The 24265-nt window shown below is 58.9% G+C and overlaps 1 protein-coding gene across 7 annotated transcripts in view; it reads left to right on the forward strand.

Annotated features, from left to right (window-relative positions):
• Positions 1-17866, forward strand: part of ZMIZ1 (zinc finger MIZ-type containing 1) — a 234010-nt gene extending 216144 nt beyond the window's left edge. For 5 of the 7 annotated variants that reach the window (XM_035022764.1, XM_035022735.1, XM_035022751.1 and 2 more), the window contains 12 exons: positions 62-139; positions 612-786; positions 1444-1585; positions 3074-3284; positions 4379-4484; positions 5457-5617; positions 6582-6649; positions 6979-7047; positions 7456-7700; positions 8913-9079; positions 12246-12503; positions 14009-14116. In XM_035022764.1, the coding sequence (XP_034878655.1) occupies positions 62-139; positions 612-786; positions 1444-1585; positions 3074-3284; positions 4379-4484; positions 5457-5617; positions 6582-6649; positions 6979-7047; positions 7456-7700; positions 8913-9079; positions 12246-12503; positions 14009-14116 (1788 nt within the window). Of the gene's footprint in view, positions 1-61; positions 140-611; positions 787-1443; positions 1586-3073; positions 3285-4378; positions 4485-5456; positions 5618-6581; positions 6650-6978; positions 7048-7455; positions 7701-8912; positions 9080-12245; positions 12504-14008 lie in introns of all 7 variants that reach the window. The other 2 variants (XM_035022726.1, XM_035022774.1) reach the window with 2 other exon arrangements.
• The last annotated feature ends 6399 nt before the right edge of the window (positions 17867-24265 follow it).

Raw genomic sequence — 24265 nt, forward strand, 5'->3', positions numbered from 1 at the left:
CTGGCTTCTGGGAACTTTTCTGCCTTCCACTTTCAACGCGTTGTGTATCTTGCTTTAACAGCCAGAGCAGTTTAATGGACAAAATAGCACCTTCTCGGGAAGCAGCTACAATAACTACAGCCAAGGAAACATCACCAGGGTATGTTCCCGTTTTCATCGGGCGTACTTGTGTGTCTCAGGGGCCCGGCCGCCCCCACCCCAGGCCCGCAGGTGCGAGCGCACTCCCAGGTCCTCAGCTCTGAGGCACACTGATGCCCAGACAAAATGCACAGGTCCAGGCCGGTGGGCCAGGGATGAGTAAGGATTAAGAGCAGAAGGGAGAGCGGCCTCCTGGGGAGCCAATTGCCCAACGTGCTGCAGGCCCGACTCCCGTCTGAGGACCCTGCTGGGCTGGGAGTGGAGGGTGAAGCTTAGAGCAATGATGTAGGCAGCCAGAGACCTCAGTGCTGGCCGGTGTAGAGGGATTTCCGGAGGGGGCCTGGCTCTTCTCCCTTGGGGGAGCAGGGACCATAGCCCCAGGGCTGTGGGGCGGGTAGGGTGCGCGTCCGTAGCCAGAGTCCCTCCTATCCCTGTGACCCCATAACCTATGTATGGTTTCTCTTTTCCTCCAGCCTCCTAGGCCAGTTCCTGTGGCAAATTACCCCCACTCACCTGTTCCAGGGAACCCCACGCCCCCCATGACCCCCGGGAGCAGTATCCCCCCCTACCTGTCCCCCAGCCAAGACGTTAAACCACCCTTCCCACCTGACATCAAGCCAAATATGAGCGCTCTGCCGCCACCCCCAGGTGAGTGCCCTACCTCCTCCCTCTGTCTGGCCAGCACCACCTCCTCCCTCTGTCTGGCCAGCCCCACCTCCTTCCTCTGTCTGGCCAGCCCCACCTCCTCCCTCTGTCTGGCCAGCTCCACCTAGGGCCTTGCGGTGGGCCAGGAGCCAGGGGGCTTGGAAGTTGGACTGCCTGCGGGGGCGCGGCATGTGGAAAGGGCGGGAGGGCTTGGAAGCAGAGAAGCCCCACCCGCAAGGGAAATTTGGGGTGGAGCTGGGCTGCCAACAGCCCTGAGCTGCTGGAGGCTGGGAGCAAAAGCGGCTCCCAGTTGTGGAGAGGGGCTGGGCGGAGGAGCCTGGGGTTTCCAGAATAGGTGATAGGTGCGGTCAGAGGGGAGTAGAGCCAGGATGAGTGGGACATGGGACGCAGGGACGGTGGGGTGGGGTGGACTGACAGAAGCAGCGGGCTCCCTGGTGTGCACACAGGCAAATAGCCCCGCTTCTGTGGCCCTGTTCACACACACACACACACACACACCCCTGCAAATCCCGAGTGTGCAGCTAAGAGTGTGAGTTGTGGGGGAAGGGCGAGCCCCACCCACAGCCCTGGGGCCCATGCTCCTGTGTGCCCGTGGTGGCCACAGGCGTGCGGCTAACCCGGCTCATCCTCCCCGCCCAGCCAACCACAACGATGAGCTGCGGCTCACCTTCCCGGTGCGGGATGGCGTGGTGCTGGAGCCCTTCCGCCTCGAGCACAACCTGGCCGTCAGCAACCACGTCTTTCACCTGCGGCCCACGGTCCACCAGACACTGATGTGGAGGTGAGCGTCACGCTGGGGGCACAGGCCCAAGCTGGGTGGGGGGAGGCGTCCGGTGGTGACGTCCCCGGCCCAGGCATTGCCCTGAGCAGGTAATTGCAGCATCTGCCGACGGCCGTCACCTGTTCGGTATCATTGACTGGGCCCCGCTCTGGGCAGGGTTTGGGGGATGTTGTGGGGAACCTGCAGGCAGGCCTTGGCAGGTATAGTGGTCCAAGGGCAGGGAGCAGCTTTCGCTCATGTAGTCCTGAGAGAGTGGTCAGGGATGACCTCCCAGAGGAAAAGGGGGCTAGCTCAGACCCAAAGGCCGGTAAGGCAATCTTCCAGGAGGGACGCTGAGCTGGCAGGAGGAACTTGAACATGGCTTGTTGTGGCTAGAGCCGGAAAATAGAGGAATGAGGCTGGGTTGGGCAGGACCAACAAGCCCTACAGGTTTCCAGCAGTTGGCCACTGAGCCAGGCCGCTGCTCAGACATCCAGACACACCAGAGGAAAAGGGCTGGGCCAGGCCCTGTGTTCTCTGCCTTCTACACCTGACCTCCCTTGATCTTGTCAGTGGGCAATGCTTTTCCCATTGACAACGAAGCCAGAGAAGTCGATTAGCTTGGGGGAAGTTCTCACAGCAAGCAGCAGACTGGGACTCGGGCCCAGTTCTCTTAGATGCCAGAACCCATTGGTGTCCCCATCCTCGGTCCTTCCTCCTCAGGCAGGACTCACGATGCCCTGCCACCCCTCTTCCCAGAGTCTCTCAGCCACCCAGTGGGCACCCGAAAGACACAAGATGGGTCTGCACTGGGCACGTACACACAGCTAACTCAGTGCCTTGGCCACGCCAAGTGAGCTTCGGTGGGGGCCGTAGACAGAGCTGGGTGGGTGGAAGGGCGCAGGAGCTCAGGCAGGAGGATGGAGGGACCCCTGTGCAGAGGCCCTGCTCACCCCTCCCTCCTTACCCGAGTGCCCTCACCTGGGAGGCGTCCCGTGGCCCTGGCCTGCTTGGTTTCCACAGTGCCGGCTTCATGAGGATCCCCTTCCGTGCTGTATCTTTGGTGCCCAGCTGGGCGGGGAACTGAATCCGACACGGCCCAGGCCCGTCCCAAATGGAGTCTGGGTGGGACATCGTCAGCCTCCCAGCTGGTCTGGCCACATTAGTGTCTGTCCTTTTTGTCCCTCTCTCTCTGTCCTGGGACAGCAGGTGTCACCCTGATAGGGAGGGGTCTGGAGGAGACCAGCCGAGCAGTGGGGTGTGGCTGGAGTGAACGGTGTGAGGGAACGTGGGTTGTCGGGACGGGTTTTGACTGGGGATGTGGGCAGGGGGGCTATCCAGGGTGGGAGAGGACAGTGCGGGGAGGCGGGGGCAGCAGTGGCAGCTGGGGACATGGGGCCCTGAGGGCTCAGGCTGTGGTGAGGTGGAGGCGTGCTGCCTGGCCAGGTGTCACCGAGCCACGGGCAGCGCCATCTGAGCCGTGCCCCCCCCCCCCCCCCCCCCCGCAAGGTCGGACCTAGAGCTGCAGTTCAAGTGCTACCACCACGAGGACCGGCAGATGAACACCAACTGGCCAGCCTCGGTGCAGGTCAGCGTCAACGCCACACCCCTGACCATCGAGCGCGGCGACAACAAGACCTCCCACAAGCCCCTGCACCTCAAGCACGTATGCCAGCCGGGCCGCAACACCATCCAGATCACCGTCACGGCCTGCTGCTGCGTGAGTGTGCGGGCGGGGCTGAGCGCGGGGCGTGGTCCACAGCCTTGCCCTTGCGGCTCTGTCCGCATCCCGTGGCCACTGCAGTGATCTTTGCCTCCACGCACGTGCGGCGGGCCCCCCGGGGCTGTGGGATAACCTTCAGAGCCACCGAGCTCTGGCCGTAGACGTGGCCTTTCCCACTCTCACACCACAGCCCCCATCCGGTCCGCACACCCGCCTCAACTTCCTCCTGCGGGCCCCTCCTCCTGGACACCTTCTCCCCGTGTCCCCCATCTTCCACTGGTGAAGGTCTGTGTACCTCAAAGCCAGGCACTGTTCCGGCTTCATTCACAAGAAATTTTTATATTCTGATCATCTTTTGACCCAGACCCAACTCCATCAAGTCTGGAGTTAACTTTCTCCCTTCTTCCCCCAACCCTGCTGTCCTAGAATCGAGTGTGTATGTGTCCCTCCGATCTGTGACCTGCTCTGGGACCACATCTGAGCCACTCTCCTACACCCCAGAGATCAGGGCCTGGTACACAGGGCTTGCTCAGGGATCCGTGGGGGAGTAGATTGCCTGCCCCGCTCTGCTGGCCTCTGTGGGGGACACAGGAGAAGGAAAGTCACTGATCCTGCACTTACAAGCATAGGGACACCAAGGCTACCTAGAGACGGGAATCACAGGATGGGGAGTACTGTCAGAATGAAGACCCTGTAGGGGCTTGTGAGGGTATACAATCCTGGAAAGCTTCCTGGAGGAGTGAGAACAGGGATGACACCCTCTGGCAGGAAGGGTGGAGGACACATGATGGGGAGCAGTGCTGAACGAGGTCAGGAAGTGAGGCCAGCTCTCGTCCTGATGCCAGGTGTCCCATAACCTGATGCCAGGGGTGTTGCGATGTCAGCCCAGGACCCAAGCAACTGTCCCAAGTGGTGACTTCTGCCTGGGTCTCCAGGCTCACAGGTCCCAGGACACATCCTGGGACAGAGTAACATCACTATGAATCAAGGGCCCTTTCCTGGGCTTGGCCTTCAGGGGCCTTCGGGCACACGTGGAGGGGGGGCATGGGGGGCCGTAGGGCGGGGGCTGAACACACACTCTTTCCTGGCAGTCCCACCTCTTCGTGCTGCAGCTGGTCCACCGGCCCTCCGTGCGCTCCGTGCTGCAAGGCCTCCTCAAGAAGCGCCTCCTGCCCGCCGAGCACTGTATCACAAAAAGTGAGTATGGGGGCTCAGGGAGCAAGAACCAGCCCCAGCCCGTGTTCATCGTCCATCCGTGTTCCTCATCTACCCAGGACCAACCTTAGGCTCTGTGCACAAACCCCGGGGCCCTAGTGTCTCTTGGCACCATTCCCCACCCCCAATTCATGTCCCTCTTTCTGGATCTGTGGGGATGATCAAATGCGCATGGCCTCTGAGACCTGCCTAGCCTGGACGAGCTGGATCACAGCACAGGGGATGAGGCAAATTAAAAGGAAACACCATGCTATAGACAGGCCTGGCAGGCTTCCTGGAAGAGATGATCAGCTAGAAGATCAGGTCTAGGAACTGGACAAAGGGGAATCTTCAGCAGAAGGGAGGCCTAGGGGTGGTTTCCCGACCGGCCTCCCCACCTCGACAGCTCGTGGCTAAACTAGGGAGAGGGACTTGGCTCAGAGTCCAGTCCTTTGGAGGAGACACGCAGGTCATTAGTGAGGGGCACCACAGAGGGAGGTGCCCCACGGCTCCTCCCTCTGTGCTTCTTCACGTGACCTCCTGAGCCCCAGGTTCCCGCCAGGCACTAGTCCATTCTCCTCTCCACCCTTGCAGAAGTGAGTGCAAGAGCGCCGGGCCCAGAAAATCAGTGGGCAGTGGCATTCTGGGTTTCTGCACGTGTGGTAGGCAGTCCCCCTTCCTAGGGAAGGCGGGGCCTGTTCCGCAGAGACTGGGGAGCTGACATGGTGACCTCTAGGGACACATGCCTCCCACACATGGCACGTGGGGGCTGCCGTCCCGGAGTGCTGGGTGACCCAGGGTGCCCGGAGGGCCAAGCTCCCCTCTGATCAGTCCGGGGTGCACCAGTTATTCCTGGGGCCTCCCAGTGTCTTCGGGGTGGTAGAGAAGCGGGGTGTGTTTGAGCCACAGGAGGGGGTGCTATGTGTGCGGGACCGCCCCGTCCTCCACATCCACCTGTGCCTCCTGCCCCCACAGTCAAGCGGAATTTCAGCAGCGTGGCTGCCTCGTCGGGCAACACGACCCTCAACGGGGAGGATGGCGTGGAGCAGACGGCCATCAAGGTATCTCTGAAGTGCCCCATCACATTCCGGCGCATCCAGCTGCCTGCTCGAGGCCACGACTGCAAGCACGTCCAGGTGAGTGGTCCCGGCTGGGGCGGCTCCAGGGGGAGCGGGGTGTGGGCCGTCCAGCTGGGGTGCTGAGGGGAGGCAGAGGGGCCAGCGGGGCCTGGCTCTGATCCACAGAGCACTCTGTGGCCATCGGCAGCCAATCGTATTCACCCACCCCAGCCATCGTTTGTCCTTGGAGTATCTTCTCCGTGTGCCCAGGGCTCGGTTCCCAGGGAACCGATTTAGACAGTCCCTGTCCTGACGGATGTCGGGCACCAGCTGGAAGTCCTGCACATACGGCCACAGCTGGTTTGGAGCCTGAGAGTAGGGACACTTCTGCCTGATCACTGCTGTGTCCTGGGGCCTTGCCCCCAGCGGGTGCTCAGGGAACGAGTGACTCTCACAGTCTGGGTTGCTGCAGTCGGGCACTGTGCAAATGTGGGCGGCCTGGGTGGGTAGGATTCCCTGAGGGGGGGACTGCTCAGGAAGGACTCCCAGAAGAGGGTACAAGGAGCTTCATGGTGGGGCGGGAGCTTCCCTCTGGGAGAACAGTGTGGGCACAGAGAGTCTGGGCTCTTGATTTGTCTGACACATGTTGACGCACTGGACTGGATGTGGTCTCGGTGCCAGGGCTGGGCTGACGGGGAGGCTGGTGTCCACGCTGCCCCCAGCCTCCGTGAGAGGGGCCATCATGTGTCAGGGTCAGTGACGGGCATGCCAGGAAGCCTCCTCAGAGGACATGGGCGAGGGCCACCGGGCACAAGGGTGGTGTGAGGAGTGACGTGTGCAGGGTGTGGGGGTGGTCGGTTTGCCGTGCGAGCAGCAGAAAGGCCCCGTGACGGCCACCCGCGACACCCCAGCCCCAGTCCTCTCCCAGCACTCCTCTCCCTCCCTGCTGGGAGATCCTCATAAGGGTCCCGGAGGCGGTGGCACTTGAATCTCTGTGTCTGCTCATCTGTCTGGCTGTCTGTCTGTCTCCCGGCCTCTGCAGTGCTTTGACCTGGAGTCGTACCTGCAGCTGAATTGTGAGAGAGGGACCTGGAGGTGTCCTGTGTGCAAGTGAGTAGCAGCTGCCCCGGCGGGAGCCTCCCCACCTAGCTGCGAACGGGGAGAGCTCACTGGCCTCCCTCTGGCCCTGCTCTCCGGGGCCCAGCTGCCTGCACCTGCCCTAAAAGCAAAACAGGGAGCCCAGACACGACAGAGGGGCTGTGAGCACAGGGGCTATGAGCAGTCCCCTTGCGTCCAGCTGTCACGGGCCATCCTCCTCCTGTCACTGCCTGCCGTAGGAACCAGCATTAGAGGCTCTTTGACACAGTGGAGGGGCGGGCTCTGCTCCTGCTCTCCAGGGTCCGAGAGCAAAGGCCAAGCCCCCCTCTCTTTTTTTCCAGTAAAACCGCTCTGCTTGAGGGCCTGGAGGTGGATCAGTACATGTGGGGCATCCTGAACGCCATCCAACAGTAAGTAGGCCTCCCCAGCCAGGGGCCGTGGGGGTGGGGGTGCTGGCCCAGATAGGCTGACGTGAGCACGGGGATACTCCGGATAGCCCCTCGCTCTCCAGGCTGGCAGACCACTCGCCCGCCCGAGCTCTCACTTCTCTGTGACTCTGTCTCAGGGACTTCTCTACCTGGGGGCAAAGGAACTTTCCAGAAAGGCCCTAGACGGCCACTTCCTGGGTGGGAGGCCTTGGGGCCAGCTGCCGTGTGCCCAGCCACTTACTTTCTTCACCTTAGTCGCTCAGTAAGATCCCTCACACCTCTGTCCTGTGCAGAGTGTGGTGAGAATGGGGGCAGGGACACCACAGTGTCTGTCTGAGCTGGAGGCTCCCGTATCCCAGGACCTCAGTTCTGCCCCCTTGCTCCCCCCAGCTCCGAGTTTGAAGAGGTCACCATCGACCCCACATGCAGCTGGCGGCCAGTCCCCATCAAATCAGACCTACACATTAAAGATGACCCAGATGGCATCCCCTCCAAGCGGTTCAAGACCATGAGTCCCAGCCAGATGATCATGCCCAACGTCATGGAAATGATCGCAGCCCTGGGCCCCGGCCCGTCCCCCTATCCACTCCCACCTCCACCGGGGGGCACCAGCTCCAGCGACTACAGCAACCAAGGTGGGTGATACTGGACAAGGAGAGAGAGAGGAGACCCAGCAGGGCCCCAGGATTTCTGGGCTCATGTGGCAGGTGCGGGGGAGTGGGGGTGAGGGGGGTTGAGGTTACTCGACTTGGGGGTACAGTGGCCCATTCGATATTTGTCCTCCTCTCCTTTGCCACCTGGTTCCATCCAACCCTGTGGGTCAGCACCCAGCTAGGAAGGCCCAAGTGAGGAGCTGCCCCATGAGCCAACCTCCTGCCTCTCCCACGCTGCCCTGCCCTGCCTCCTCGAGCTCCAGGGGACAGATAGCACCTCGACATCTTTGGAGCCTGTTTTGCTGGGGCCGCTAACAGAACACTCCCACTTGGAGTTCTTGGGCCTTCCCTGTGCCCTCCCATGTTACTCTGTGACATCTGTATTGTCCCTGTCCCTGCAGCACTCCCATCCTTCCAGACACAGAGTCCAGGGGTCTGGAGCTCCAGTCGTTGGCCACCAAGGTCACTGTCACTGCCTCTAACTCTCCCTGCTGCCCAGACCAAGCTGTACCCTACTGCCCTGGGTTCCTAGAAAGTTCCCAGCCCCCTTAAACACAGGGGATGGGAGCTCCCCACGGGATCCAGCCTCCTGTATGATTAGAGGCCCAGAGAGGTGAACCCACATAGCAGGGTCCCACAGCGTGCAGAGGGCCCCAGCTTTGCAGCATGCTGGGCCTCTGATCCCTCACTATGGCCATGGGGTGGAGGGAGCAGTGGCCAGGGAAGCCAGACAGCTGATTTCTAATGGTGACCTCCAGAATCTGATGCTGCTTTCTTTGCGGCCTGGGCAGATCCCGACCTCCCACTCTGGGCCCGGGTCTTCCCGCTGCTGAGGTGCAACCACGTGGGGGCAGTGGGAAACAGGTCTGGGGTCCTGCTCATCAGATCCTGTGCAAGGCTCAGACTCGGGCCTCGTCATCCCCGCCCCCCACCTCAGGAGCCTGGCCTACCCCTTGCTCAAGTTCTGCCCCCCCATACTATAAAACAGCTCACGTCCTGGGGTGCTAAGGCCCCCCAGAGAGAGATGCACTGCTGCCCTGTCACACAGCTGGGAGGTGTAAGGCCACGGGAGCCGGCTCCAGCCTCGGGGGCCAGGACTCCTCTTAATTTACGTTACCCTCCCCCCCCCCCCCCTGGGTGGCTGTCTTTCCCCCAGGGTGACACTGCCCCGCTGCCATCTCCTTCCCTCCCCAGGCAACAACTACCAGGGCCACGGCAACTTTGACTTCCCCCATGGAAACCCTGGCGGCACGTCCATGAACGACTTCATGCACGGGCCCCCCCAGCTCTCCCACCCCCCGGACATGCCCAACAACATGGCCACCCTCGAGAAACCCCTCAGCCACCCCATGCAGGAAACTGTGAGTACCTCTTCCTCGCCCTGACCGCCTCCCCCCTTTGCCCCCATCCTCTGCGTGGGACTGATGGGAGCAGAGGGCTCCCCCTCCCCGAGGACCTTTCTGATGTTTGCCTAGTTGCCTCCCGGGCAAAGGGGAGGACTGAGAATGAGATTTGGGTCTGGAGGAGCTCAGAGGGAGGGAGAGGCCTGACCCAGGCTGGGTCATGGCCCTCTGGCATTCTCGGACTTGGCTCTTTCACTCAGGATGTTGGATTCTCAGCTGGGGGAAGCTGCAGGCTCCCCTCGGCACACACCGCGTATACACGTGTCCACCTACCAAGTGTACCCACCTCGCCCCTGCACACACCAGCCCCCCTACCCCCACAGCCTCTCTCCCTGACTTACACACACTCTTCTGCTGACTTACTGTAGCCCCAGCCATCTAGAATTTTGTCTCAGACCCAGGCACTTGCTCCCCAGGGGTCTGAATCTTCAGGGTATCACCACCTCCTGCGGGAAGAAATGTTGGCAATTCTGTTTAGCTTGAGAATATTCGCTTCTCGTTGCACATCACGTTTTAACACACACCCACCGGTGGTAAGAGGCCCAGCCATCCCCTGGGTCCTCATCCCGTGAGCACTGCATGGTTCTGTTCGACTTTGCAGCCATTTCCTGGGCCTGTGCTCTGGGCCAGGCCTTGTACCCAGTGTGAGCAAGAGAGATGTGAGCCTTGTGCCAATGGAGCAGTAGTTCTGGCAGCGGTCGGATGGAAGGAGTTGGGTTTTGGGAGCACGGAGGCCTGAGGGCTGAAGTCAGGCCTCAGTCATCTTGTGCATCCCTGGTCTCACCCCTTAGGAGGAGGGGGCGGTCACAGAAGGCCTGGCAATGGGGTTGGGCGGGCCTGCATCGGAGGACGAGGCTCTGGGCCCTCTCATCTTCCACCATGTGGCCTGGGAGGAAGGGCCTCTGGATGGTATTATGTTCCGTATGGAGTTGGCTCTGCCACAAGCCGTCTTGTGGGCAAGAGCCACCGATTCTCAGCAGGAGTGACTGTTAACTGGAAGGCTTACAGGCTGAGGGGCAGTGTAGCAACTTTCCTCTGGAACCCCAGAAGGCCACGTCACACGTAGCTGCTGTCACGGGGCTTTAGCCACCTTTTTGCAAGTTACTTTCTGCCCCATGGGGCTTCTGACTTCTGGGGGCCTCTCTCCTAGCCCCCCTTCCTCAGCATTCTGTGCCCCGGAGGCACCCAGATCACACTCCACACACACTCACATGTCACACACCCTGACTCACAGCTCTCCGTTCCGGAAAATGGCCACAGGATGCCGCATACTTCTGGGTTCAGCGGGCTTTCTCCTGCCTTCTTAGCCGGGCCAGCTGGGGTCTTTGCAGAGGGACCTAAGCCCTTAGGTGACTTCCCAGCCCCCTCAAGATGCTCCCCAGATATGTACTGTCTTTCCCCATGTCTGAGCTTTTGCTAGGCGGCAGCTGGACCCAGAAGGACAGCTGTGCAAGAGGGACAGTAGGGTCACAGATACACTGTGCTACACCAGAGCAGCCTGGCTCTGGCTGAGCATCTGCCAGGAAGGATGCCCCCGCGTGCGGGAACTGGCGGGAAGTCTCCAGTGAGGCGTTGGTTCGCTGCAGGACCCTCCCTTGCACAGAGCACCTGCCCCTCTGGGCCCTAGGACATTCCAGCAAGTTGTCAGGGCCAAGGGGGACAGCTGTGTCAGCAGATCAGGGGACTGTCTGTCCTGGGCTGGGCTGCTCCAGGAGTGTGGAGCCACTCCCTGTGCCCCGCCCCCCCGACTGGGCACTGTGGGGAACCCACAGGTGTGGGTTTGGGGTCACAAGCTGGCCTCATAGTGACAAGCTGGCCTCCTTCGTATCTCGTGTGCATTCCCCACGCAGTCCCACGGTCCTGCGGTCAGGTCCCCGCTTGGAGGGGCTCACCAGACTGAGCAGAGGCCCCCCACAAGGCCTGGGAGCAGCTTCCAGAGAAAAAGGGTCTGGAGATCAGGCTGCTGTTTCCCAACCCACATCGGAAAACAAAATGTCCATGTGGCCTGGATGATGGGGTGGGTAGGAAGGTACATAAAGACCCAGGAGACACGTGCTCACTGGCGGCCTGGCAACTCCGTCTCCCCGGACAAGCATAGTGCACGCGGGGTGGGGTGACCTGTCGGGGCCCTGGCAGTGGGGTGAGGGTGTGGACTGGTTCTCCAAGATCGGAGGGAGGCTGTTTGGGACAGCACGCAGACCAGCATACGGCCCCCTGCCCGGCCACAGCCCCATGTTCCAGTGCGTATGCCCACGGGGAAGCACGGGTCCTCTGGTTTGTCTGTCAGGGAAGCACCACCTGCCCCAGCCCCAGCAGGGTACACCCTACCCCCGACTCAGTGAGCCCTTGGGCTCACGGCGGGGCCTGGAGACCCCCAGGGAGGCAGCCTGTTGCCGCCTAGGTGGATGGCCAACAGGAAGGGTCTGGCCATGCGGAGAAGCCCCCCCAGCTCTGCTCCTCCGACTCGGATTCGATTCCGCCCTAGCCCGGGCAGCGGACAGGGCTCGTCCTGGGGCGCCGGCCCCTGCCGCCTGGGGCTCTCAGAAGGAACCTCTGTGGCCAGCATCGCCCACCGACCGGGGCCCATGGTGGGGCGCAGACCCCTCCCGAGCTGCACGCCTGCCCATGCTGTCTGTCCGTGTCTGCTCTCCGCCACCCCGGCCCGCAGGGGGGCCTGCACCACGCTGCCAGCAGCACCCCTCCTGCCTCCCCGCTCCCTGGAAACATGCCCATTTTGCTTCTCCATTTTGCCCTTGCTGTTCATTGTGGTGGTGGTGTCCGGGCCGCAGAGGCAGAGGGGCTTGCAGGGGCCTGCAGCCCACTCTCGGTGTCCGCTTGTCCCCGAGCCCCTGGCCGCCTCCCTCCCGGACCCACGCAGCCTCAGAGGCCCCCTCCCCGCCTCCCCCTCCACAGCCTCCGGGACTGGCAGTTTTGGGGGAGGACTTTTTTTGTTTGTTTCTCTGCAAAACAACAACAACAAAGCATTGAGCTTTTGTAAGGGGGTGGCTTTGTTTTGGGGGTTTGTTATTTTCCCGGTTTTGTTTGGTTTTCATTTCTCCAGGCATCTCGTCGCTGTACCTCGTCACCTCACATTTCTTTTCTCCTGCTCTCTCCTCCTCCACAGATGCCACACGCTGGCAGTTCTGACCAGCCCCATCCCTCCATACAACAAGGTTTGCACGTCCCACACCCCAGCAGCCAGTCAGGGCCTCCATTACATCACAGTGGGGCTCCTCCTCCTCCTTCCCAGCCTCCCCGGCAACCGCCACAGGCCGCTCCCAGCAACCATCCACACAGCGACCTGACCTTTAACCCCTCCTCAGCCTTAGAGGGTCAGGCCGGAGCGCAGGGAGCGTCCGACATGCCGGAGCCTTCGCTGGATGTAAGTTGGGGTCACCACTGGCCTTGGCCTGGGACTAGGCCTGGTGCCGGGACCTGCCCAAGCGCAGGGGTGGGTGTTGAGGGCTCAAGGCCCAGGGTGGAGGAGGTGCAGCTGTGAGGGGGTGGGTGGGGTGGTGGGTGGGCCTAGCCAGCCTGCCTCCCCTGGCTCCAGAACCAGGGGACCCCACAGCAGGGAAGCCTCCCCGAGGGTCCCAGCATCCTTTTCCTGACCTTGCCGGCGCCTGCCCTCTGGCCCCCTCGGCCACAGTCCTGCAGCACCCCCCCCCCGCGCCGCCCCACCTCCCCGCGCCCCCCCCCCCAGGCCCTCACAGAGTCCCCCTGGGGCAGGGTTCTGGAGGAAGCACAGGAAGGCCCCTGCCCTTTTTCTGACCCCCTCCCTGCCACCCCCACCCCCCACATCAAGCTTGCCATCTCAGTGTCCGCCACACTCTGGCCTGAGGCAGGGGAGGGGCTGGAGTGACAGGGTCCCTCTGTCTGTGTCGCCGGTGTGTGTCCGTGTCCAGTTTCCTGTCCGTGCGTCGTCCATGCCCTGTGCTTCTGCTTGCTCCATCGCTCGCTCTGAGAAAGGACCAGCCTCGGGTCGTGCCAGGGTTCCTGGGGCAGAAGTGGGTGCCTGAGATTCAGGGGTCTCCCACCTTGAGACCCAAATGATCTGGAAAGTGGGGTGGAAGGAGGCTCCCTGTGATGGGGGCCGGGCAGCTGGCTAGGGGCCCCTGCCCTTCCCCTCCCATCCCACACCCCTGGGCTGTAGATTCCCAGAGAGGAATCTGCTCTGTCCTCAGCCACTGCCGTCTGCACGCCCCAGCCCCACTGTCACCCTCAACCCCGGCAGTGTCCGGCTTCATGGTGAATGGGGTTTATTCAGCGGCACGGCCATCTTGAATTCTCACCCAGCTCTCCTCCCCAGACCAGGCCAGTGGGGGTGCTTTTAGGTTCATGAGGATCCCCAGTGTGACAAAAAGGCTCCCAAGGGCCTCACAGTGGAGGAGGGTAGGGACAGTGTGCAGCCTCGGCCCCAGGGGCCGCTGGGAAGGACGGTGCTGTGTTGCCCTCCAGTCGTAGGCTCACCAGGGAGCAGTGAGCTCTTGAAGGAAGGTCCAGGGTGGCGAGAGCAACAGGCACCACGCGGCCTTATGTGCAAAGCCACATGGTTCCGACTGGGAGGCCCGTGTGACCCACACCTCCTCTGGGCAGGGTCTTGGGGCCCGAGGCACACTGGGATCAAGAGAAAGCCCCTTGATGCCATGAGCCTTCCCAGCTGGTGGGCCGGGGGCCCCCCTCTCCCAGGCTGGGAGTAAGAATGGGTATGCCTCAGACTAGCACCGTGGCCTGGAGGCCTTTGAGGACAGCCAGCACGGTTAGTTTCCCCTGTTGGGCCAGGACCCCAGGCAGCAGCTAGAGGGCATGTGCCCCTGCAGTCCTCACCCTGGGCCAGCCCCGCCCCTCAGCTGACACCTCATCTGGGCTTCTGTACTTCTCTTCCAGCTCCTTCCAGAACTCACAAATCCCGATGAGCTCCTCTCGTACCTGGATCCCCCTGACCTGCCGAGCAATAGTAACGATGACCTCCTGTCTCTCTTTGAGAACAACTGAAGCCCGCTCCTCCATTGGGGCCATCCCTCCCCACTCTGCCTCCTTCCCTGTCTGTCCCCCACACACTTTACCACTGGGAGCCCCTGCCCTCAGACCGCCCCTGCTGCGGCCTCCTCAGAGCAGAGGGGCGGGAGGGTGCACTGTGAAGGCTGTGGGGGTCTGGTGCCCGTGCCCAGAGCAGGCCCTGAAGATGACCCTCGCAGTGGGGAACCGGCCCAGCGAGAGGGCACACGCTGATGAAGGCTTCCTGTCCCTCCGTGTGTGCTGATTCCAAACGACCCTCCAGTGCCCCCGAGGTTCTTCCGGTTTCTAAACTGTAACCCTGCCTCCCTGCTTCCTGGCCCAGAGCCTCCTTCAAGTGACTGTGAGCCTGAGAGAGGGGCACCCCGAGACCCAGGCAGCCCCCCCTCCGAGCCTTGGAGGAACAGTGACGGTTGGCGGCAGTGAGAACGACCCACCCACCACCACCACCACCACCACCCACCACAGAAAAGCACAAACCTCTGGGAAAGAGAACCGTCTCAGGGGCCAAGGCCGTCACTTTGACCCCTGACCTCTAAGCCAAGATGCCCTGTAAAAACACTCCTCTCTCAGAAAGCAGAGAAAAAGGACAAGATTCTGTGTTTGAGAGAGGGTGTGCCATTCCTGCTTGGGGACTGGTGGGAAAGGGGGTCAGGGTCTCCTCAGAGCCAAGACAACGCAGCTGGCCCCACGACCTCTGGACTCAGGCCGGGGGGTGGGGGCGGGGCAGAGAGAGAGTACCCAGCCGAAAGTATCGTGCCCTTAGTTGGGGGACAGGGGGATGCCGCCAGCCGCAGTCGGATAGGAACGGCAACTTACAGCTTTGCTCCAAGCCGCTCCCTGTTTTTAAATGACAATTTAATTAAGCTACGAAGTCATCTGAGAAAAGGGACGGTGGACTCGGACGGCAAGCAAACCATTTCTCTCCATGTGTCCTGTTCCCTTCCTCCCGCCCAGCCCACCTCTCCCAGACTGTTATGTGGGACACCCGCTTCCCTCTGTCCCCGTCCTCCTCTGTCCACCCTGCCAGCCGGGGGCGCCAGTGGAGAGGCAGGGGAGGCTCGGGGCACCTGCGCGGGCTCGGCGGCAGGAGCCCCGGGCATCGGCATCTGTGTGGCCCGCCTGCCCCGTCTGCCCCTGAGCTCCAGGCTGCCCCGGCTGCACCCCGGTCCGTCACCACACGTGCCGGAATGTGCCCGCCAGCATCCCGTGGTGTTTCCGTGCCGCGCTTGGCTGCCGGCTTCTCCCTTCCTCCGTGTCCCTCTGCCCTGCAGAGCTGCCCACACTCCTGCTCGCTCGAGCAGAAGCAGCCTCTGGTTTGCCCTCCACTGCTTCGCTCCATCAGGCTTCCTGCCCTCGGAGTCTCCCGGGGAGCTTGTGTGGGCGTCCGTTTTGTTTGGGGGTCCTCTGTGCCCCCCCCAAGCCGCATGGCCTGTGATGCTGCTGGGCCATCGGGTCACTTGGGTCACGTCTGTGAATTCGTTGCGCCCCTTCCTGCTGCTGCCTGGGGCCTCCTGCTTTCCGTCCACTGTCCCGCGTTCTCAATCTCCGTCTCTCCCCCCTCCCCCCCCCCGTGGCGGGTGGTCCCCAGCACTCCTCTGGATTTGACCAGAACGGTGGCCCCAGCTGTTGATTTCCCAGTCACTGTACCAGACGGCCGGCACACGGTTTTCTATAGGAAAGCTGCCGTGGTCCCCGCCCCCTTTTCCTTTGTCCCGTTGTCGAGGTTTTTTCAGACAGTGTGGTGTTCCGTATGCAAATCAATTATTTTAAGAATTGCTTTTGTAAATATCTTTGTGAATATTTTAGTATTGTCTTTGATAATATTCGACATTTTCATGACCTGGTTATAGCCTTTGCTGGTGTTTTTAAAAATACCTTGACTCAATGACAAAGACCGAGTCCTTTTTTTAAAAAAACAACAAACAAAAACAAAAAAGCAACCAGGGCTATTTGTACAGATGAAGGGACAAAGTACATGGGTGAGTGAGATCAGGCCACCCACTGCTTAGAGCCATCCCCAGTCGGCTGGTGGGAACTAGACGATGCCAGGTAGCATGTGGCCGAGGGCTCTGGCGGGTGGCCGCACTCTGTGTTAGGCCATCTGGGAATGTTCTGCCCCAGACAGACTTACAAATGCCTTCCTTAGAAGTTCCTGCTTCCTGCTGTGCTATTTTTTCCCCAGAAAGGCCTGGGGTCCATTCTGGTTCTTATCGGGTGTCCCCACTCTGCTCACCAACTTACCCACAGCTTTCTAGTATAGAGGGTCGATCTGCCCCCCACAGCCCGGGCTCTGGGCACCTCCCTCAACCCTCTCTGCATGGAAGCCAGGGCCTGGTTCCCTGAGGCAGGTTTCCTGGGGCCCCTCCCACGCGAACCTCCACCAGCAAGTTGGGCAAAGAGCTTTCCCGAACCGTGGTGCCTGAAGCCCGTGCTCTGGGGACGTGCTCTCCCAGAGTGATTTTGGAGGCAGGCCAGGAGGGTGAGGGAGGCAGAAAGGTGGCCGGGGCTGGAGCAAGCCCCGGCTGGTGACAGATTCAGGTGACAACAGCCTCCCCGAGCCAAGGCGGCCGGTTCTGAACTCCAGGGAAGATGCTTCCTCATCCTTTTGGACGACTACTTGGAGCCATAAGTAACCTCAGCAAAAACGAGGCCTCAGCAAGCCACTTCCCCATGACAAGCACCCACCCAGGCCGTGGGCGCGTTTCTGCTGCCACTCCACGAGACGGACAGGGCGTCAGCGGGCAGGCGGGAAGGCCCGAGTACAGGCAATCACCCCATCTCCTTGGTTCGAAGCTTTACCCGTGTATCATGTTCCCTGTAGCCGTTTTATTTTTTAAGAAACTTCTAATACTTTCTCCCTCACGGAAGCCCGAAACCCCCCAGAGAGCTACCCGTCTGCTCCCTCGACCTGACCATCTAGACAGGACGACGTCAGCAGCAGCGACTCAAGGGACAAGGGACGTGTGTACATATGTAAATGAGAAATAGAGACACGTTAACAGATGCATTCATTTCCCTTGGAATGTGTATTGTTTTTATTTTACGGAACAAAACAAAACAACAAAAAAAAAAGGCTTGGAACTCCATCTTAACGTGGAAAAACTAGATCCTGTTTGTTAGCGTTTGTGAGGTCTCTCTTCACATTTGTCTCATGTAATATACTCTGACCCTGTGTGGAAAGGAATTTTTGTTCTGTTTTGTTTTTATTTTACCTACATGTACTATTTAGCTTCAGTGTACTTAGTCCTGCCACCTGTGTATTTTTAGGGTGCTATGGAAATAATGAAAAGAAACGGGGATTTCAGAAGAAAATTGTAACCAAATTCATACTTTGTATAATTTTTTGATATCATGATTGCAGGTGATTCACACGTACACACATAAACACACCCACAGTGCAGCCTGAAGTAACCCCCACAGAAACTGTCATCGTCTTTGTACATCTATGTACAATGCAATCATTTCATACTTTAAACTGGTCAGAAAACTAATTGTGATTTCTAGTCTTGCAAAGCTGTATGTAGTTAGATGATGTGACAACCTCTAATATTTATCTAATAAATATGTATTCAGATGAAACCTGTATATTAGGTGTTCATGTGGTTATTTTGTATTTAAAGATCAAATTATTTGACTATTGCTAGACATTTCTATACTCTGTTGTAACACTGAGGTATCTCATTTGCCCATGTTAATTGTTTTTTAAATAAATTGACAAAAAACGAAGGTTTGGCGAATTAGCTATTTTGTGAATTTTAAGGAGTGGTTTGGGTGTTTGTTTCTGCTTCTAAACCACCACCCCTGCCTGATCACCCAGCAAAAAAAACAGCAAGCAAGCGAGCAGTCAGGAGGTTTGGTGTTAATCTGGAGGAGCCCCTACCACGGGGTGTCTCTGGAGGAGGCCCTGGGACCTGGGACCGGGTGATCATGTTCAGACCCCAGAGCCGCCTCCTGGTGGGACTCCAGTCTGCAGCAGGCCCCGCTTTTGTTAGTGGGACAGCTGGGGTCTCGGGGAGGATGTGCAATGCTGGCCAGGCTCAGAGCAAGCCCCTTGTGGACTTTCTAGGTTTGTGGAGCAGAAACCTATCCATGCCAAGCCCCAGAGGGTGCTGGCCAAAGCATCCAGAATGAAGATCTGGAAGCCCAGCGAGGCTTCATAGACCCTGCTGACTCAGCCGATCTCCCCCTTGGCTGGATCTCTCACCGTCTCCCTCCGGCCACCCTACTCCCCAGCACCCCTGCCCCCCACCATCCCAGGGGACCTTGGGTTTTCTCTTCTCCATAACTGTGCTTTGGGTGGGGTTCTGTAGCCATAGCCCCTACCCAGGCCACTGTCCGAATTCTACTTGTAGCCTCAGCCCCTGACACAAACTCACTGCCGTCCCTGTGTCTCCTCCTGGAGTTTGGGGAAGTGAGTCTAATTCTCAGAGCCCAGTAGCGGGCCGCTGCCCACCCCCCCAGGTCTGGGCCTGGCCACAGGCACAAAACACATGTGGCTGCCCGGCCTTCCCTCCACAGGGACTGGGTGAGGGTACGTTCCAAGCAGGAAGTGGGGGCTGGCAGGTGCCCCCAAATATATCCCCTGGAGCGTAGCTGGGGTGTGTGTGGAAATGCGTGTCGAGAGCGTGTACAGGTCTCCTAAGTGTGAGGGGGTGGGGGGTGGGGGCACGCAGGAAGCAGCCAGGATGAGGGGTGCGTGGTTTCATCAGCCACGGAACTGCCTGTGGGGAACGGGGTGCCTGGAAGTCCCCTGCCTGTGGGGCTTCTCCAGGGTGGCCAGTTTCTCTTTCCGGTGCGAGATGGAAGGGGGGGGGGAAGGAGAAGTTACATTAAAAATGGAATCCTGGCCACCGCTGAGCCACGGACGCTGCCTTCCGCCCAGCTGCACGGGGGCAAGCTTACGCGAGACAAATGTGAAATAGCCGTCGCCTTAGCACAGTATTGCTCCAGGACCCGGCGAGGGACCCGTGAAACCCACCTGGGCTGTGACCAGCACGCCCTCCTGAAATGGATGAGAGCAAAGGAGAACAGCAAGAGCACTTGGGAGGGTTCCAGAGTAAGGGAGGAGATGGATCGTGAAACGTTCGCTGCAGTTGTGCGTGCGTGTGTGTGTCTGCTGAATCATGATGTCAGATTAATTCTTACTTGTGGGTTGTGGTTGAAAACAAAAAGTTTGAATGCCATTGCCTTCAAGGCAGGAAGTGGGCAGAGATGGGGAGGGAGAGGCAGGGCAGTAGGCTTCCCTAACAATATATAAAAAGCAAACCGTCCCTGCGTTCTCACTTCGGGGCCTGAAACCAGCGTTACTGCTAAATACAGGTCGGTGCTGCCTGTGGAGGCTGCGTGGAGACCCGCCCGCCCCAGCCCCACCCCACCAACTCCTCCCGAGCCTGGTCACTTCCTTCTCGGGGCCTAGAAGAAGTCCCCAGGAGGAGCTCGAGGAGAGCCTGGCTCTCAGGGCTGCTTGGAGGGCGGCCCCCCACCTGGGGCCACACATCCCATCCTCCAGCTCAGGCGTCATCTTGCGTTTCTGTTCTTTGCAACCCACCCCACAAAGCCCCCACCCTGAATCCAATGACCGTCCCTCCACATAAGACCATAGGGTACTATTGGGGAAAGTCACTCAGTCCCCCAGGTCAGTGCCAGGACAAATCAGGGCCTCTAGCCCCCCTGAGACCTCAGGGCATGGTCTCTGAGCCCCCCATCCACCCATGTGCCTTGTTCTGTCCTGTGCGCCAGCCTCCTGCTCAATCACGCCCACCTCACTCTAAGCAGGTTACTCATCACCCAGACCCCCTCACACCGTGCTCCCCCACTCACGACCCTACCTCCACCCTCCCCCAGCCTTATCTTCTTCTGTCCAGGCCCAGAGGATGTGATGGCCCTTCTCCAGTCAGAGCCAGCCCTTCCCCCAGCCCCTGACACCACTATCTCCTCCTCCCCCGAGAGGGGCTTCACTCCATCAGCCGGCCCCTTTCCTGCACCTTCCCCGGGTCTGGAGCTTTGGACCCTGGCGTGCTGAGGTCTACAGCCCACATCCCCACCCTTCGCCGTCCACCTCTCTCCACTCCTTCCCATGCAGACTCCTTGGCCGAGGAAGCTGCCCGTGCTCACTCGTATCCTCTACTCCCTACGGCTCACGTCTCAGAAGTGCTCTGAAACTCCTCTTGCAAGCCCGCCTGTGACCTCTTGGTCACTGAAGTCCATGCTGCTCTTGGAGACTGGCCCTCACGACTGCATTTGACAGTGGCCGTTCTCCTGGAAACTCTTCTTTTGGATTCCATGACAGCCCCCTCCGTTGGGGCTTCAGCTCTCCTTGAGGGCCCCTGACCGTGCCTTCTTTGCTGTCTTCGTGGGTTCCTGTCGCAACTAGGTGCCGTGGAGCTCCCTCCGGTTCCCCTGCATCTGGCGCGCATGGCCCGCAACCACTCTCCACCAGCGAACCGCCTCAGCAGCCAGGGACCTCCTTGCCTGGAAGGTTACCCACTCCCCTCCCCCCACACCTGCACCCCTGCCGGGAAGCCCACAGCCAACCGCTGAGTGCTAACAGCAACCACAGGACAGCCTCTTTGCTGCCTGCCGTGTGCTTAGTGGCTCCAGAGTCTTCCCTGTGGATCCGGCCAGACTTTCCGTAAAGCCAGATGCTTGCTCGACCCTGTCCCCGTCCGTCTTCTGCCTCACGGCCTCCCCTGTAGGTTCCCCCTGAGAGCGGTCCCTCGGTGAATCACAGGAACCTGAAGGCCTGTCTCAGGCTCTGCTCCTAGGCAACCCGACCTAAGGCAGCGAGGGCTTGGAGCGGGCCTGGGAGCCAGCCTCGGAGGACAGGATGCTGGAGACGGTCACTGACCAGATGGGAACGGGGCCCCGTCACTGGTGACAGCACCGGCCTGGGACAGCCAGGATGCGCTGTGACTTCCACCTGCGGAGAAGGGGGAGGGGGCTGCGCCCGCTGGGGCGGTGTTGCTGGCCTGTGACAGGTAGAAGGAAAGAATAAGCGTTGAGACTGTGGAACTGAGTGCCTATTGCTACGTGCCACTGATTCCTCGAAGAAAGGAAATTACAATCTCAGATCTCTTACTTGGCGATTTAAAACAATGTTGTGCAAGTCCGAGGAAACTGAAGGGAGGAAGCGTTGCAACACGCATCTCCCGCAGTCGGTGCTGATCATGGCAAAACCTCGGAGAGCGCTCGGCGCTCCATCCCGTCAGGTGTCCTACGCCAAGATCGGGCCCCTAATAGGGAAGGAGTGAGACCCCAGGACTTGGGATGGGGAGACTTGCACCGACACTTGCCCCTTGGCAAATATCTGTTGCCACTTGGAGGGTCTATTGTGACCAGCTGACAGAGAAGGAACATTTCTGAACTTGGTTCACAGGTGAGACAGCTTGGGATGTGGGTGCAAGCCACAGGGAGAGCCCCACTCAAGATGGAAAGACCGAGGTGAGAGGGAATCCTTCCACTAGGCAGGGATTTGGGCAGGACACCTGGCCATCTATTTTACATGGAGAGAGGAGCGACCTGAGAAAGGGACATACACATACTCGTGGGCCATGGCAAGTGGCTTAACTAGTTGGTCAGAGGCCTGGAAAGAGTAAGACTGGACTTGGAGGGACGGGGAGCACCGGGTGGGAGGCAGGCGGGTAGGCCTAGGGGAGTGGGCCACAAGTATGAGGATCCACATAGCCCATTTTTACATACACTAGAGAGCGTCCACTGCGGAAGACAGTGGTCAACCAAGGACCTGGGACAACTCGGCCCAGAGAACAGCCAGTCTCTGTTCTCACCCCTCACCCCCACCTAGGCTTGCACCATCTGGGCTCAAGAACAGAGCATCCTGGAGACAGAGATCAGGTTATATGGGAGCCCACCAGCTTCGGTTCCCTCTCTCCAACGCCGGTCCAGCTGCCGTCATGGCTGAATGTCCACCCTGTCTTCAAGAGAGACCATGTTGGGGCACCTGGGTGGCTCAGTTGTTAAGCGTCTGCCGTCAGCTCAGGTCATGATCTCAGGGTCCTGGGATCAAGCCCCGCATCAGGCTCTCTGCTCCACGGGAAGACTGCTTCTCCCTCTCCCCCTCCCCCTGCTTGTGTTCCCCTCTCGCTGTGTCTCTCTCTGTCAAATAAATAAATAAAATCTTAAAAAAAAAAAAAAAAAAAAGAGAGACCATGTTGAGTCTTAGACATTAACACACGATGAGAAGACCAACTAGCCCCTTGGTAGCAAGTTTATTACCCAGGACCCCCTCTATCCTAGAAAGGGCACCCTGACCAGGATTGATCCATACTCCAGGAATGGGCTTGCCTCTCCTTGCTATGGAGACTTAGGCCATGGCCACTGTGTGGGAGCTCACAGACAAGACCACTGCAGACCAAGAGAGCCTACACACAGAAAAGGGGGTGTGGCCATGGACACAGATACACACTCATAGGTTCCACTGGGGCCACTGTGTGTCGCGCCAGGCAGAAGCTGCAGACCCGATGCAGGGCCAAACGGCCTCTTCAAGATGCAGCTGAGCTACCGGAGGGGATGGCGTCCTGGGAGAACGGCACGCTACCCTCCAGACTGCACCGACCATCGCCAGCCAACGACCACCCCGGCTCTCCCAATGGGCAGGCGGATTAAACTGAAAGCGAGAAGCAAGTGGGTCTGAGCAATGCAAGGGGAGGACTGCTTTAACACCAGGGCCCTACCCAAATCCCCCTGCTGGGCCCAGGCACCCCTCCCCCAGCTCGGGAGTGTTGGCTCTTCACAGCTCGAAGCAGCCCTTACTCTAGGGAATGGCCCGGAGGTGGCAGGAGCTGCCTCATCTGGGAAGCAGCCCCCTCTTGCGGACAGCCCACAATGACCAATACGGAGTGTAAAATGCCAGCCATCTTTCCTTACCGGGAGACCACGCTGTGTTGTACGTCTTCTCCAGAGCCCTCGCTCTATGATCAAGCCGGGTTGGGTGGGGGGGTCTCTCCCTGCTACACTCCCCTCTTACAGGTGCTTTCGGAAGACCCCCCCCCAATACATCAACTTCGCAAGAATCCCGGTCTCAGGCTCTGCTTCCCAAAAACCCCTCTTGCCTTCTCTTCGTGGTGGTCTTGCACCCTTTCCTTAGTCTGCAATCTCTCCATGTGCATCTCGACCTCTCCTATGACCTTAACGACCACACTTTTTCTCCAGTTTATACAAGCTTTTTAAAATGTTTAATAGTTCATTTTTCCAACAACGTTGAAGTACTTGAAAAATATCGAAAACCTGGCCAAAGGAGTAATAAAACTTACGATATTTGAAACTTAAATATTTCATTTATCCCTGAAGCAAGATCTATGATCGTTTTACTTTCCCGTCTTCAGTGGAAGCAACTCATCAATAATACCTTAAAAATATACTTGTTACCTATCTATTTTTCAACTGTGAGGTTTGCCATGTTTTATCATTTCTCATGATCTAGTGCGAAGCTTAAGTAATCTCACATTGATTTCAGCTTACTAAAACCTCATTCACAGGACCCCACTGTGTCTATTATTGTTAAAAGAAATGATCAAGACCACTTCTCAATTTGCATAAGATTGCACTAGGCAAAATCTGTGAATCGGTTTTAGAAGAAAAAACATGATGGTATTTTTTGTGTGTGTATTCAAATTGATAGCTGCATCCACTGATTTATACATTTCTGATTTCTTTCTTTTTTGTTTATTTTCTAATTCAGATATTATATTCATCTATCTTCCTACGTTTTAAAGTTTTGATGACTTAACTCCTTAAGTATCTGTTTAATCTGACATCTTATCTCCATCCCTAATCCTGTTACTGAAATTCAAGACCACCATCAGTTCCCCTCTCGACTATACAAAGCTTTCAAATGTGTCTCTTTGCCCCAGTCTTGTTCTCTTCAGACCCATTGTGATGCAGACTTCTGTCCCTTACTCAAATGTGGTTCTCCTAACCTTCCAGGCACCTGGGAGTATCCCACCTCCCTACCCCATACAGGTGGACCCATGTGAACAATTCTGGAAAACAGGTTGTGAGCTTAAATAATGGGGGTCACTTCTAGGCTGCAACATTTTGTTACCATTGTGGGGATCCCCAGCATGGCCGTCCCCTGCCCCATGACAAGGAGGCTATGGGTTATAAATG

This window comes from Mirounga leonina, unplaced genomic scaffold, assembly GCF_011800145.1.
Source record: "Mirounga leonina isolate KUSES-001 unplaced genomic scaffold, KU_Mleo_1.0 Mir_114, whole genome shotgun sequence".
In the NCBI taxonomy this organism is placed as follows: Eukaryota; Metazoa; Chordata; class Mammalia; order Carnivora; family Phocidae; genus Mirounga; species Mirounga leonina.